Source organism: Anolis sagrei, chromosome 7 (assembly GCF_037176765.1).
Source record: "Anolis sagrei isolate rAnoSag1 chromosome 7, rAnoSag1.mat, whole genome shotgun sequence".
Lineage (NCBI taxonomy): Eukaryota > Metazoa > Chordata > Lepidosauria > Squamata > Dactyloidae > Anolis > Anolis sagrei.
Window position 1 is genome coordinate 40,076,230 of NC_090027.1, and position 16,013 is coordinate 40,092,242.

Here is a 16,013-nt window from a genome sequence, read left to right on the forward strand (position 1 = left end):
CATCCGAACCAACAAGATCCTAGACATCCAGCATCCCTGTTTTGTCCTGGATTTGTGTCAACGACTGAAAAGCACCCATAGCCACACTTCGACCATCTCGAGTTACTGCATGGCAGATACCAGCTTCATAAGCATGTCTTGACACTAATTATAATTAGCAAGGTCCATAGTTGAAAGGGCTGTCAGTCATAAAACTGTCAGTCTCTACTGTGTCGTCTGTGTCCACTGCTTTATATTTATTCATACAAGAATAATGTATTGTTTTACTTAATAACGTCTTTATTATCTCTCAGTCCAAAGACGTTCCCAGGCGCTCAACACATAAAACTGTCCACAATAATCAGCGGATTAAATGAGAACCGAAGCAGAACTTCATAGGTTAGAATAAAGGCATAAAGCAATTAAGGGAGAAAATGAATGAAATGAAAAGATCGTAACTGTCCAACTAAACACCAGTAATGAAAGAGCCAGGACGAAACCTTACTGCTATTACAGGTGACATACAGTTTCATGCCAATATGTGGTCCTCTGGTGATGGATCCTTGCCAATACATGGTCTTCTAGAGATGGATCCTCACCAATATGTTGTTCTCTAGATATGGTCTAGAGAACATTTGTGGTCATTATGTGGTCTTCACAAAATAGATCCTCACCTGTATGTGGTCTTCTTGAAATGGATCCTCACCAATATGTTGTTCTCTAAATATGGTCTAGAGAACATTTGTGGTCATTATGTGGTTTTCACAAAATAGATCCTCACCTGTATGTGGTCTTCTAGAGATGGATCCTCACCAATATTTAGTCCTCTGGAGATGGATCCTCACCAATATGTAGTCTTCTAGAAATGGATCCTCACCAATATGTGGTCTTCTAAAGATGGATCCTCACCAATATGTAGTCTTCTAGAAATGGATCCTTTCCAATTTGTGGACTTCTAAAGATGGATCCTCACCAATATGTGGTCTTCTAGAGATGGATCCTCACCAATATGTGATCTTCTAGAAATGGATCGTCTCCAATATGTAGTCTTCTAGAGATGGATTCTTACCAATATGTAGTCTTCTAGAAACTGATCCTCTCCAATATGTGGTCTTCTAAAGATGGATCCTCACCAACATAGTTTTCTAGAGATGGATCCTTGCCAATATGTAGTCTTCTTGAAATGGATCCTTGCCAATATGTGATCTTCTAAAGATGGATCCTCACCAATATGTGGTCTTCTCAAAATGGATCCTCGCCACTATGTGGTCCTCTAGAGATAGATCTTTGTTAATATGTGGTTCTCTGGAGATGGATCCTCATCAATATGTGGTCCTCTGGAGATGGATCCTCGCTAATCTGTGGTCCTCTGGAGATGGATCGAGAGAAAGATCCAGTTCTTTCCATTGAGGGGTCAGGTCTTGCCCTGAGAGGGCATTGTTTCTCAAGGCCTTGCCTTTGCTTCGAGGGATTTGTGGATATTCACGAAATCAATATTCTTTCATAGAGAATTATGTACATTGCTCTTGTGCATCTGCTTAGTGGGAAAATGAGTTTCCCAGCTCCTTTCTTGACTCTTGCGTCCTTTATAAATGCGCGCCTCACACATTGAGCGCTCTTTGTATTTTACCCAGAGAAGCAGAAGGGACATCCTGATTGGGGGAAAAAGATGTGGGGTGCAGGGACAGATGCATTTCTGACAGACTGTCAATGAACTAATCCGGTCAGAATTGGCCTGCTTTCGCCCGGGGCTTCCCAAACCTGTCGCTATTGAGAAATTAAATTTTCTAGGCCATCCCCGTTTGGCCCGCTGCAATTGCATAACCAGTTTGACTGAAATCCGTAAGTAAAACCATTAATCAGATCTTACGACAAGATTATTACAAACAGGAGCAGGCCTTGCATCCATCATTACATCATCTCCTTTTGTTTACATTTTAAAAAGCAAAAGCTTTGACCTCCGCCGAGCAAATTCAGCTGAGCTTTGCGCTTGGGAAGTGCTCATTCTTTTCACAGTATTAGTTGCATGCCAGTGTCGGTCTAGAGTTGCATGCAGCATTGCTTATATGTTCATTTTTCTGCTTCATCACACTAGAGAATGAATCCACTTTAAATCCGGTTGCTGCCTCCTACAGAATTCTGGGGTTTGTAGTTTAGGGAGGAGCCTTTAACAGCCTCACCAAACTACAAACTCTGATTTAAAGTGGATTCATTCTCTAATATGATGAGGTCTTTGAAGAACTCAGTGAGCATCAGAGATAGAAACAATCCTGAATTTGAGATTCAGTTTGACTTGTTCACCAGCTATTGCAACTTGTTTTGGAGCCTTCGTCTGCCAGTCATCAATAGATTGCTAGTAAGGCCACATCTCTTTTGGAATAAAGGCAGAGATGTTGACATATTAAGCAGAATTTGCTGCAAATTTGGTGTACTACAAGTCACATCATGCCAGGTTAAACCCCTGAAACTCCACCAAGTTTGCTCTAGATGCATCATTGGTAGGGTTCAATGTGCTCTCTGGCTCTAGGATGAATTACAACTCTCACCATGGTGGGTCAGTTTCTTCAAATCCCTCCAGTAGGTTCAGTTGGTCATGGAAGTTCTATGTGCCAAGTTTGGTCCAGGTCCATCATTGATGGACATCAGAGTTCCTCTGGTTGTGGGTGAACTACAGCTCCCAGAAAGGAAGATCAGTTTCATGGAATCATAGAATCACAGAATTGGAAGAGACCTCATGGGCCATCCAGTCCAACCCCATTCTGCCAAGAAGCAGGAATATTGCATTCAAATCACCCCTGACAGATGGCCATCCAGCCTCTGTTTAAAAGCTTCCAAAGAAGGAGCCTCCACCACACTCCAGGGCAGAGAGTTCCACTGCTGAATGGCTCTCACAGTCAGGAAGTTCTTCCTCATGTTCAGATGGAATCTCACAATCTCTTTCCCACAAACCCCTGCAGTAATCAAATTTTGGCATATCAAGTATGTGTGCCAAGTTTGGTCCAGATCCATTGGTGTTTGGGTTCACAGTATGCTCTGGATGTAGGGCAACTATAGCCCCCCCAAATCAAAGTGAATTTTACCAAATATCTCCAGTATTTTTTGCTGGTCATGGGGTCTCTGTGTGGCAAGTTTGGTCTAATTCCGTCTTTGGTGGAATTCAACATACTTATTGATTTCAGGTGAACGATAAATCCCAGTACCTATGACTCTAAAACGTCCAGGCCAATTCTCCCCAAAACCCACCAGTATTCAGACTTGGGCATATTGGGTGTGTATACCAAGTTTGGTCCAGATCCATCATTGTTTGGGTTTGTAGTGTGCTCTGGATGTAGGTGAACTACAACTCCTATACATCCCTCCAAAGACTTCCAATATGTTTTCTTGGTTATGGGGGTTCTGTGTGCAAAGTTAGCTCCAGTTCCATTGTTGGTAGATTACAGACTGCTCTTTGATTGCAGGTGAACTATAAATCCCAGTACCTACAACTAACAAATGTCAAAGCCAATTCCCCTCAAACCCACCAATATTCAAATTTCGGCATATCGGGCATGCGTGCCAAATTTGGTGCAGATCCATTGTTGTTTGTATTCACAGTGCTCTCTGGATGTAGGTGAACTATAACTCCTATAAATCAAAGTGTGTTTCCTTAAAGCCCTCCTGTATTTTTGTTAGTAATAGAGTTCAAATGTAGTATCACATAATTAAACAGGAAATAACCCTTTCAAACCAGGAACAGAAATTTTTCAACTTTTGTGTTTTGCCTTATGCTTTAGAGGACTCTGGCCTTCTTTATTTCCCTCTGAGCCCACTTCCTCTTTGGCGTCCCCATTCCTTCAAGCCTTTGTACGTGTGTGTGGGTACATACACACCAGCTGACGTCAACCTGTGAGGCAGGATAACACTCCCAAGCACCTGCTGACATGGATTGAAATGCATGAAAGCTGACTCCATCCAACACGTATGATGAGTCTTTAAGGTGCCACACGGCTCTGGGTTTTGCTGCAACGTGGCTGCTCATGGAGAAGACGAGTTGAGTGGGAATCACTCCCAGACAGAATGGGACACCTTTTTCATCTCATCCATCCTGTTATACAGACTATTTGTACAAAGACAGAGAGAATAGCAAAATAAGAAGGACGATGTGTCCCAGATTCCTAAGGATCCAAAACAAACGTCTCACCTTTCCTTTACTGCCTTTCTCGCCTCATGTGACCCTATTAATGCCAACATTTGCTGTCTGTCCCGTTGAACAAACTCAACACTTCCTTCTTTGAAATCTGATTGCCCTCTGCTCCCCAGATTCTCTCTATTGCCAAGGTGTATTGCTAGACCTTTCCTCTTCCTCAGCAAAAGCACTATGGTTATCTTCCATCTTGGTGGTGGCAGCTACCTGTCCAGCTTTCCTTTGCCACAGTTCATTCTTCTCTGAAATCATGCCACTCTTGTGCTTGTTCTATGGGTCTGCCCTTATTCTTGAACATTCTTGAAGCCAGCACTTTCATGACTTTACAGCAGGCATGGGCAAACTTGGGCCCTCCAGGTGTTTTGGACTTCAACTCCCACCGTTCCTAATAGCTTCAGGCGCCAGGAAAGGGCCTGAGGCTGTTGAGGGGGGAAAGGAAAGGGCCTGAGGCTGTTGAGAGGGGAAAGGAAAGGGCCTGAGGCTGTTGAGGGGGGAAAGGAAAGGGCCTGAGGCTGTTGAGGGGGGAAAGGAAAGGGACTGAGGCTGTTGAGGGGGGAAAGGAAAGGGCCTGAGGCAGTTGAGGGGGGAAAGGAAAGGGACCGAGGCTGTTGAGGGGGGAAAGGAAAGGGCCTGAGGCTGTTGAGGGGGGAAAGGAAAGGGCCTGAGGCTGTTGAGGGGGGAAAGGAAAGGGCCTGAGGCTGTTGAGGGGGGAAAGGAAAGGGCCTGAGGCTGTTGAGGGGGGAAAGGAAAGGGCCTGAGGCTGTTGAGGGGGGAAAGGAAAGGGACTGAGGCTGTTGAGGGGGGAAAGGAAAGGGCCTGAGGCAGTTGAGGGGGGAAAGGAAAGGGACCGAGGCTGTTGAGGGGGGAAAGGAAAGGGCCTGAGGCTGTTGAGGGGGGAAAGGAAAGGGCCTGAGGCTGTTGAGGGGGGAAAGGAAAGGGCCTGAGGCTGTTGAGGGGGGAAAGGAAAGGGCCTGAGGCTGTTGAGGGGGGAAAGGAAAGGGCCTGAGGCTGTTGAGGGGGGAAAGGAAAGGGCCTGAGGCTGTTGAGGGGGGAAAGGAAAGGGCCTGAGGTTGTTGAGGGGGGAAAGGAAAGGGACTGAGGCTGTTGAGAGGGGAAAGGAAAGGGCCTGAGGCTGTTGAGGGGGGAAAGGAAAGGGCCTGAGGCTGTTGAGGGGGGAAAGGAAAGGGCCTGAGGCTGTTGAGGGGGGAAAGGAAAGGGACCGAGGCTGTTGAGGGGGGAAAGGAAAGGGACTGAGGCTGTTGGGGGGGAAATGGAAAGGACTGAGGCTGTTGAGAGGGGAAAGGAAAGGGACTGAGGCTGTTGAGGGGGGAAAGGAAAGGGACTGAGGCTGTTGAGGGGGGAAAGGAAAGGGCCTGAGGCTGTTGAGGGGGGAAAGGAAAGGGACTGAGGCTGTTGAGGGGGGAAAGGAAAGGGCCTGAGGCAGTTGAGGGGGGAAAGGAAAGGGACCGAGGCTGTTGAGGGGGGAAAGGAAAGGGACTGAGGCTGTTGAGGGGGGAAAGGAAAGGGCCTGAGGCTGTTGAGGGGGGAAAGGAAAGGGCCTGAGGCTGTTGAGGGGGGAAAGGAAAGGGCCTGAGGCTGTTGAGGGGGGAAAGGAAAGGGCCTGAGGCTGTTGAGGGGGGAAAGGAAAGGGCCTGAGGCTGTTGAGGGGGGAAAGGAAAGGGCCCCAGGCTGTTGAGGGGGGAAAGGAAAGGGCCTGAGGCTGTTGAGGGGGGAAAGGAAAGGGCCTGAGGTTGTTGAGGGGGGAAAGGAAAGGGACTGAGGCTGTTGAGAGGGGAAAGGAAAGGGCCTGAGGCTGTTGAGGGGGGAAAGGAAAGGGCCTGAGGCTGTTGAGGGGGGAAAGGAAAGGGACCGAGGCTGTTGAGGGGGGAAAGGAAAGGGCCTGAGGCTGTTGAGGGGGGAAAGGAAAGGGACCGAGGCTGTTGAGGGGGGAAAGGAAAGGGACTGAGGCTGTTGGGGGGGAAATGGAAAGGACTGAGGCTGTTGAGAGGGGAAAGGAAAGGGACTGAGGCTGTTGAGGGAGAAAAGGAAAGGATTGAGGCTACCAAGGGGGAAAAGGAAAGGGACTGAGGCTTTTGAGGGGGAAAAGGAAAGGGACTGAGGCTGTTGAGGGGGAAAAGGAAAGGGACTGAGGCAGTTGAGGGGGGAAAGGAAAGGGCCTGAGGCTGTTGAGGGGGGAAAGGAAAGGGACTGAGGCTGTTGAGAGGGGAAAGGAAAGGGCCTGAGGCTGTTGAGGGGGGAAAGGAAAGGGCCTGAGGCTGTTGAGGGGGGAAAGGAAAGGGACCGAGGCTGTTGAGGGGGGAAAGGAAAGGGCCTGAGGCTGTTGAGGGGGGAAAGGAAAGGGACCGAGGCTGTTGAGGGGGGAAAGGAAAGGGACTGAGGCTGTTGGGGGGGAAATGGAAAGGACTGAGGCTGTTGAGAGGGGAAAGGAAAGGGACTGAGGCTGTTGAGGGAGAAAAGGAAAGGATTGAGGCTACCAAGGGGGAAAAGGAAAGGGACTGAGGCTTTTGAGGGGGAAAAGGAAAGGGACTGAGGCTGTTGAGGGGGAAAAGGAAAGGGACTGAGGCAGTTGAGGGGGGAAAGGAAAGGGCCTGAGGCTGTTGAGGGGGAAAAGGAAAGGGACCGAGGCTGTTGAGGGGGGAAAGGAAAGGGACTGAGGCTGTTGAGAGGGGAAAGGAAAGGGACTGAGGCTGTTGGGGGGGGGGGGAAATGGAAAGGACTGAGGCTGTTGAGAGGGGAAAGGAAAGGGACTGAGGCTGTTGGGGGGAGAAATGGAAAGGACTGAGGCTGTTGAGAGGGGAAAGGAAAGGGACTGAGGCTGTTGAGGGAGAAAAGGAAAGGACTGAGGCTACCAAGGGGGAAAAGGAAAGGGACTGAGGCTTTTGAGGGGGGAAAGGAAAGGGACTGAGGCTGTTGAGGGAGAAAAGGAAAGGACTGAGACTGTTGAGGGGGAAAAGGAAAGGGACTGAGGCTGTTGAGGGAAAAGGAAAGGGACTGAGGCTGTTGAAGGGGAAAAGGAAAGGACTGAGACTGTAGAGGGGGAAAAGGAAAGGGATTGAGGCTGTTGAGGGGGAAAAGGAAAGAGCCTGAGGCTGTTGAGGGAGAAAAGGAAAGGACTGAGGCTACCAAAGGGGAAAAGGAAAGGACTGAGGCTATTGGGGGGGGGGGAGGAAAGGGACTGAGGCTGTTGAGGGGGGAAAGGAAAGGGACTGAGGCTGTCGAGGGAGAAAAGGAAAGGACTGAGACTGTTGAGTGGGAAAAGGAAAGGGACTGAGGCTGTTGAGGAAAAAGGAAAGGGACTAAGGCTGTTGAGGGAGAAAAGGAAAGGGACTGAGGCTGCTGAGGGAAAAGGAAAGGGACTAAGGCTGTTGAGGGGGAAAAGGAAAGAGACTGAGGCTGCCGAGGGGGAAAAGGAAGGGGCCTGAGGCACAATTCGATGCCCCCAACAACATAAAATACAATTCAGCAAATTATATAAACAAAATATAATAATATAAATAATATAAATAGTACTAATGTAATAATAATAATGTAATACAATATAATACTAATACAAATATATTATAATTATATTTATATTACATGTTACATTACTAATAATATTATTTATTTATTTCCAACATTTCTACCCCATTCTTCTCAAGGGGGGACTCAGAGCAGCTTAACACAGGCAACAATTCGATGCCACAACATACAAAACAATTATAACAGATATAACAACAATTTAAAACAGTAAATAAAACAGTAAGTTAAAAAACAATTTAAAACATTTTTATCATATTCTTCCTTTACCCAAATGATGTTTGCAGCACCAGCAATAGTCTGTAAAAATACATTATATTACAATATAATGGTATAGTACAATATAGTAATATTTAATACTGATATTGTACTATACTAATAATATAATATATTGTACGTATATGTGGTTCCATGAAAACCGAATTCCTGTGTCGCGAAAAGATGCATGTCTGAAAAGTGTGTCACCAATATGGAAAGTTTGGACAGCTCTGGTATAGACTGAAAAAAAAAGACATGAGCGAAAGAAACCCTTTGCGGAGAAGAATGCTGACAGTTTGATATTCTGGAAAACCCCGTTAGGAAACAAGTGAGATTCCAAATCCATGCGGTCATGGCAATTCTTCCTGCTAAATATACCCTTCTGAGAAAGCCAAGTGTCCACCAGCAAAATGCCCTGGGGCTTTCAGCAGAAAGTTTGACATTCCCCTCCCATGTTTGCTAATTCCTGGTTAGTGTAAGCTCCAGGCCCTCAGTCGGGATTCCTTCCTTCCTTCCAAGGAGCGCTCTGCATCTCCCTTCCAATTCCCAAGCCGCCTACTTTGGGTCGGAGGCAGTTAAAAGTCCAGTGCGCGGCTTATCTGTCAAGGAGTGGGTTTGCGCCGGATTTCAGCCCTGATTCCTTGTGGGTTCTGTGCCAGCCAAGTTCCCCTCATTACGTTCTGTACCATAAACAAACAGCTTAACTGGTCCTGTAAATTAGATTTGTTCTTTTGACAATTTTATGTGCTGCTGAAATATTGCCAGAGGAGAATGTTTGTTCCTTCTCTCGGTGTATTAAGCTTCAATTATTGCATGTTCCGAGATGTAGACGGTTGTTTTTCCTCTGCCGCTCCCTTTCCCCTCCAGCGATGTGGGGATTACGGTCTCTGGCCATCATCCGTCGCATCTGAAAGCAGACTTCCGCTAGTAATTAATAAGTCTGCAATCATCTCTCTGCAGCCTTTGAGGGTAAGGGGTGACATGGTATTGCAGCTTTGGAGGGGGCAGGGAGAGTTGGTGCTCCATTCAGCCAAAGTGTGGGGTGCTTTGTACTATGGCTCTGGAGACCAAAGTTCAAATCCACTTATGGAAACCCATCTTCCATGAGTCATGCTCTCTCAGCCTCTGAAAAGGCAAAGGCAACCCCCAATGAAGACACACAATAACAACAAAATTCTCTGTGTGTTTTGTTATTTGGAAAGGCTTTGAAATGATTGTCTTTACATTTTATCTGATGTTTTTGATTGTTTGTGTCTTTATCTGTAATTTTTTGGGCTTGTCCCTTTTAAGCATTGAATGGCCTAGAAGTTTTCAAGGTCTGGCTTCTTACTGCTTGGGGGAATCCTTTGTTGGGAGGTGATTAGCTGTCCCTGATTGTTTCATGTCTGGAATTCCAGTATTTAAAAACTCTAAAATCATAACAGTAAATAAAGAACAGCACTCAAAAACAGGGGAATTCACAACCTCTGAGGATGTCTGCCACAGATGCAGGCGAAATGTCAGGAGATAATGCTCCTGGAACATGGCCATACAGCCCAGAAAACACACAACAACCCAGTGATTCCAGCCATGAAAGCCTTCAACAATACATTTCAAGTTGTTCAAGTTCAAGTTAGGCAATCCCTCGTTGTCTGAGTAAGATTGTCCTCCAAGTGCAGTGTTCTGACAGTGGGTGCATAGGTGATTGTGGAGCTATTTAGTGTTGCTCTTTATTTACTGTCCTAATTCTAGAGTTTTTTTAAAAATACTGGTAGCCAGATTGTGTTCCTTTTCATGGTTTCCTCCTTTCTGTTGAAATTGTCCACATGCTTGTGTATTTCAATGGCTTCTCTGTGTAGTCTGACATGGTGGTTGCCCGAGTGGTCCAGCATTTCTGTGTTCTCCAATAATATGCTGTGTCCAGGTTGATTCATCAGGTTCTCTGCTATGGCTGACTTCTCTGGTTGAAGTAGTCTGCAGGGCCTTTCATGTTCCTTGATTCGTTTTTGGGCGCTGCATTTGGGGGTCCCTTCTGTAGACTTGTCCACAGCTTCATGGTACACGGTAGACTCCTGCAGAGGTGAGAGGATCCCTCTTGTGCTTTGCTGAATGGAGCATTTGTTGGATTTTCTTGGTGGGTCTGTAGATAGTTTGTATGTTGTGTTTCCTCATCAGTGGTCCCCTTGATATATGGTAAGAACACCTTTCCTCTGGATGGATCTTTGTTTTGACTCTCATGGCTTGTTCTTGGCCTTGCAGCTCTTCTGATGTCTGTGGCGGTGTCTCCGTTGGCCTCTAGAGCCTGTTTAGGTGGTTCCATTCACCTTGGAGGAGGTGGGCTTCACATATGCTTTTTGCACGGTCTGCCAGAGCGTTTTTGACTTTAGTGATGGTTGGAGTTTTTATGTAGGTATCTGTCCATGTTAGAGCCCCTGGTGGCACAGCAGGTTAAATTGCTGAGCTGCTGAAATTTCTGATCGAAAGGTTAGTGGTTCAAATCCTGGGAGCGGGGTGAGCTCCTGCTGTTAGCTCCAGCTTCTGCCTATCTAACAGGTTGAAAACATGCAAAATTGAGTAGATCAATACATACCGTTCCAGCAGGAAGGTAACGGCGCTCCATACATGCTGGCCACATGACCTTGGAGGTGTCTGCTGACAACGCTGGTTCTTCAGCTTAGAAATGGATAAGAGCACCAGCCCCCAGAGTCAGACACAATTAGACTTAATGTCAAGCGGAAATGTTTACCTTTACCTATCTATCCGTGCGTGTAGGTTTTCTGCAAACAACCTGGAAAACCCACAGCTACCGAATTATTAATGTCACTAAGGAATATCGAGACTCTTTTCCGATCTGCTTGGATTATAATAGGCATCCTTTATTTCAGAAATGTAAAACAAGGAAGAGACTACAGACGAAATAGCTATCTTTTTCCCTGACAGCCTCTGTACCGTTTTGGTTTTATTGTATTGATCGGAAAGGAAGGATCTTTTCCAGCCTTATCAGAAAACTGGGGAAGGCTCTAGGCGAAGGGACTACAGACTTTGATGTCTGTAGTAAACATTCAGTACCGAGAAGGAAGGGTGAAATGTTCAGTCTCTAGTAAAGGAGTTGATGGCATTTTTTCTTGTTCTTTCTGCCTACCTTTGATGCATCTTTGAAAACTCGAGGCTCTACCTGTGATTATGTTTCCCCCCCTTTGAAAAGCTCTCTTTCTTTCCACAGATTACCTTGCGAATCACGGCCGTTTGAGCGAGTCAGAGGCCAGGCGTAAGTTCTGGCAAATCCTCTCTGCGGTGGAATACTGTCACGGCCGGAAGATTGTGCACCGCGACCTCAAAGCTGAAAACCTCCTGCTTGATAACAACATGAATATTAAAATTGCAGGTATCCCAAACTCTTTTTTTTATTTTTCAGCTGAGGCCTGGGTTTATGTGGTATTCTCCTCCAAAGTCTTTGCCAACTTCCTTGTGGTCGGTTTAACCCAGGCAAACTTTGGCTCTCCAGGTGTTTTGGACTTTGACTCCCACAATTCCTAACAGCCCCAGTCCCTTTCCTTTTCCCCCTCGGCAGCCTCAGTCTCTTTCCTTTTTCCCCTCGACAGCCCCAGTCCCTTTTCTTTTCCTCCTCTGCAGCCTCAGTCCCTTTCCTTTTCCCCCTTTGCAGCCTCAGTCCCTTTCCTTTTTCCCCCTCCACAGCCTCAGTCTCTTTCATTTCCCCCCTTGGCAGCCTCAGTCCCTTTCTTTTTCCCTCTTGGCAGCCTCAATCCCTTTCCTTTTCATAGAATCATAGAATCAAAGAGTTGGAAGAGACCTCATGGGCCATCCAGTCCAACCCCATTCTGCCAAGAAGCAGGAATTTTGCATTCAAATCACCCCTGACAGATGGCCATCCAGCCTCTGTTTAAAAGCTTCCAAAGAAGGAGCCTCCACCACACTCCGGAGCAGAGAGTGCCGCTGCTGAACGCTCTCACAGTCAGGAAGTTCTTCCTCATGTTCAGATGGAATCTCCTTTCTTGTAGTTTGAAGCCATTGTTTTGCGTCCTAGTCTCCAGGGACGCAGAAAACAAGCTTGCTCCCTCCTCCCTGTGGCTTCCTCTCACATATTTATACATGGCTATTAGGCCTGTGCGGTTTCGTTCGTTAATTCGTTAATTCGTTAAACATTCGTTAATTTTTGCATATACGAAACGATAACAAAACATATTTTCAAACCCGGAAGGGTTTTTAAATGTCGAAACGGCAACCCCCACAGTTTTAACGAGCTTTCGCTCGTTTCGTAAATGGGGCAGGCAGGGGCGAAGGGGCGGCGCGAGCGCGCACCCAGTGAGCCAAGCCCCGCGCCTGCCTGTTGGGCGCGAGCGCGGCTCCCGATTGGCCGGCCCGCGCGCGCTCGCCCTTAGGCTGAGGCCCTCTTTGGCAGGAGCTTCCCCCTCAGCGGCAGCAGCTTCCCCCTCGCCCCTTTGCTGCTCCGTGCTCCTTCTTCCCCAGGCTGGGCGCCAGGCTTGGGAGCCCAGCCCCGGGAAGGAAGGGAATTTTTAGCCACGGAGCAGCAGAAGGGTGAGGAGGAGGCTACTGGCGAAGAGGGCCTCAGCGGCGGCAGCTTCCCCCTCGCCCTTCTGCTGCTCCGTGGCTAAAAGTTTCCTTCCTCCCCGGGCTGGGCTCCCAAGCCTGGCGCCCAGCTTGGGGAAGAAGGAGGACGGAGGAGCAAAGGGGCGAGGGGGAAGCTGCCGCTGCTGAGGCCCCCTTCGCCAGTAGCCTCCTCCTCGCCCTCAGCGGCAGCAGGCTTGGGAGCCCAGCCCCAGGAAGGAAGGGAATTTTTAGCCACGGAGCAGCAGAGGGGCGGGGAGGAGGCTCCTGCCAAAGAGGGCATTTCCATTTTAAAATATTTTTTTAATATTATTTTAATATTATTCTTAAAAAATACAAAAAATATTCTAAAAATTCGTTAATATTTACAAAATTTCATAAATACCAAAACTTTTTTGGGGGAAAGTTTTGTAATTATTTTAAATATCGAAACAAAAAAACACCCTAATTACAAATCGATTTTAGAAACAAATTTTTTCTTGATCAAACAGGCCTAATGGCTATCATATCTCCTCTCAGTCTTCTCTTCTTTAGGCTAAACATGCCCAGCTCCTTAAGCCTCTCCTCATAGGGCTTGTTCTCCAGACCCTTGATCATTTTAGTTCCCCTCCTCTGAACACATTCCAGCTTGTCAACATCTCTCTTGAACTCCCCCTCAACAACCTCAGTCCCATTCCTTTCCCTCCTCAGCAGCCTCAGTCCCTTTCCTTTTCCCCCTTGCCAACCTCAGTCCCTTTCCTTTCCCCCCTCAGCAGCCTCCGTCCCTTTGCTTTTCCCCCTCAGCCACTTAAGCAGCTGAGGGGAAAAAGGAAGTGGCCTGAGGCTGTTAGGAATGGTGGGAGTCGAGGTCCAAAACACCTGGAGGGCCAAAGTTTGCCCATGCATGGTTTAACCTGTTTGCGTTGTGCTTAATGCAAAATATTTGGCACAGCTCCCTTCCTCTTTCAAGCAACCCCTTCTTATGTTTCTTTATTTTCTCTTCTTCAGAAAATTGACACTGATTTTGAGGGTTTTTTATCCATTTTCTGTGTGTGTCGTGACAACAGATTAGCGTTGCCAGATGTGCAGGTTACAATCAAATTAATCAAATAATTCCCCAGTATTAAAGGGAGGCGCTCAAAATGGAAGCTCCCTGGTTTATTTTAGCACGCTTGGTTTAGTTTTAATTACAAATTTAGACACAGCAGATGTTCCTTGCAATGGGATAATTTTCTCTTCTTCTTTTTTGGCCTCGGTATAATGCGAAAAACTCCTCGGATCCTCAGAGAAGATTTTCAAAACCAAGGGATGCTCAAAAACCAAATGTTTTGAAGCAGCTGAGCCTCCTTGGAATAATAATTAAAAGGTTTAGCAACTCTTCCAGAGTTGCTGTGAGTTTTTCAGGCTGTCTCACCGTGTTTGGGAAGCATTCCCTCCTGATGTTTTGCCCACATCTATGGCAGGCATCCTCAGCAGTTGTGAGGTCTGTTGGAATTGAGTCAAGTGAGGTTTATATATCTGTGGAATGATGTCCAGGATGGGAGAAAGAACTCATGTCCGTTGGAGGCAAGTGTGAATGTTGCAATTAGCAAGCTTGATTAGCATTGAATGGCCTTGAAGCTTCAAAATCTGGCTACCAGTATTAAAAAGTTCTTAATTCATGACAGCAAATAAAAGAACAACTCTCAGAAAACAGGGGATTTCCAGACAAGAAACAATCGGGGCCAGCTTACACCTCCCAACAAAGGATTCTCCCAGGCACAAAGCAGCCAAGCTTTGAAGCTGCAAGGCCATTCAGTGCTAATCAAGCTGGCCAGTTGCAACATTCACACTTGTCTCAAGCAGACAAGAGTTCTTTCTCCAACCCTGGACATCATTCCACAGATATATAAACTCTTGTCTGTTTGTGGCAAGTGTGAATGTTAACCATTGGCCAGCTTGATTAGCATTGAATGGCCTTGCAGCTTCAAAGCTTGGTTGCTTCTTGCCCAGGGGAATCCTTTGTTGGGAGGTGCCATCTGGCCTCGATTGTTTCTTGTCTGGAACTCCCCTGTTTTCAGAGAGTTGTTCTTTATTTGCTGTTGGTTCCCCCAAGCAGCAACAGCCAGGCTTTGAAGCTGCAAGGCTATTCAATGCTAATCAAGGTGATCGATTGCAACATTCACACTTGTCTCATGCAAACAAGAGTTCTTTCTCCAACCTTGGACATTCCATAGATATATTGTTTTATACTCATGTACCATTAATGTTATACATGACCCTTGTAGTGCCCTTTGAGCTGCTATGAGTCCCTTTTGGGAGATAGTGGTGGGATATAAATAAAGATGATGATAATATAAACCCCAGTTGCCTAGTTTACAACAGACCTCACACCCTCTGAGGATGCCTGCCATAGATGTGGGCAAAATGTCAGGAGACAATGCTTCTGGAATATGGCCCGACAGCCCGGAAAACTCACAGAAACCCAGTGATTCCAGCCATGAATGCTTTCGACAACACAACTCTTCCAGACTTTCTTAAGTTCCACAAAAGACATACTGGGAGGGATGAGAATATTGAGCATTTCCTTGGGTAGGTGTCAACAATGATCAGGGAAGGAGAAAGAAGGAAGGAAGGATGGAAAGAAGGAAGGAAGGGAGGGAGGGAGGCTGGAAAGAAGGAAGGAAGGAAGGAAGGAAGGAAGGAAAGAAGGAAGGATGGAAAGAAAGGAAGAAGGAAGGAAAGAAAGACAGAAAGAAAGATGGAAAGAATTAAGGAAGGAAGGAAGGAAGGCTGGAAAGAAAGAAAGAAGGAAGGAAGGAAGGCTGGAAAGAAGGAAGGAAGGAAAGAAAGAAAGAAGGAAGGATGTAAAGAAAGGAAGGAGGGAAGGAAGGAAGGAAAGAAAGAAAGAAAGAAAGAAAGATGGAAAGAATTAAGGAAGGAAGGAAGGCTGGAAAGAAAGAAGGAAGGAAAGATGGAAAGAAAGAAGGAAGGAAGGAAGGAAGGAAGGAAGGAAGGAAGGAAGGAAGGAAGGAAGGAAAGAAAGAAGGAAGGAAGGCAGGAAGGCGGGCAAGCTGCAGTCAGTTCTGCTTGTTGCAGACATCCCTCTCCTCGATTGCAAGAATCGCTTTGGAAAATGAATAGTGCTGGAATCAAACGCTCCCAGGAAACTGGAACATAATGGGTTGTGCCGGTACAGAGAAAACGCACCCAGCTTGGCCCATATATTGATGAGTGTTAACGGCGGAGGGATTCCTCCCTTCCTTTAGAAATGGTTCCCTGCTTTACCATTGGCAAACAGTGCGCTTCGGACACCCATGCCAATAAATCCCACGTGATGGATGTTGGGCAGGGGAAATGGGTTGCCAGTGATGTATGGAGCAACAGTTTAGTGAAAATCAATGGGCGATAAAGCTCTGGAGCACTAAATCTTAATACTGAAAGATTTGGAGGAAAGAATGACGCAACGTCAGTGGCTGCTTATGAGGATATCGGAACATATTTTTCAGTTACAGGAGAGGGCTTTCTT

General features: G+C 46.7%; 1 protein-coding gene across 1 annotated transcript in view; it reads left to right on the forward strand.

Moving 5' to 3' along the window:
- The window catches only part of SIK2 (salt inducible kinase 2), a 113,883-nt gene that overhangs the window by 43,867 nt on the left and 54,003 nt on the right, over positions 1–16,013 (forward strand). The window contains exon 4 of the mRNA XM_060786943.2: positions 11,163–11,324. Coding sequence (XP_060642926.2) covers positions 11,163–11,324 — 162 coding nt within the window. The remainder of the gene's footprint in view (positions 1–11,162; positions 11,325–16,013) is intronic.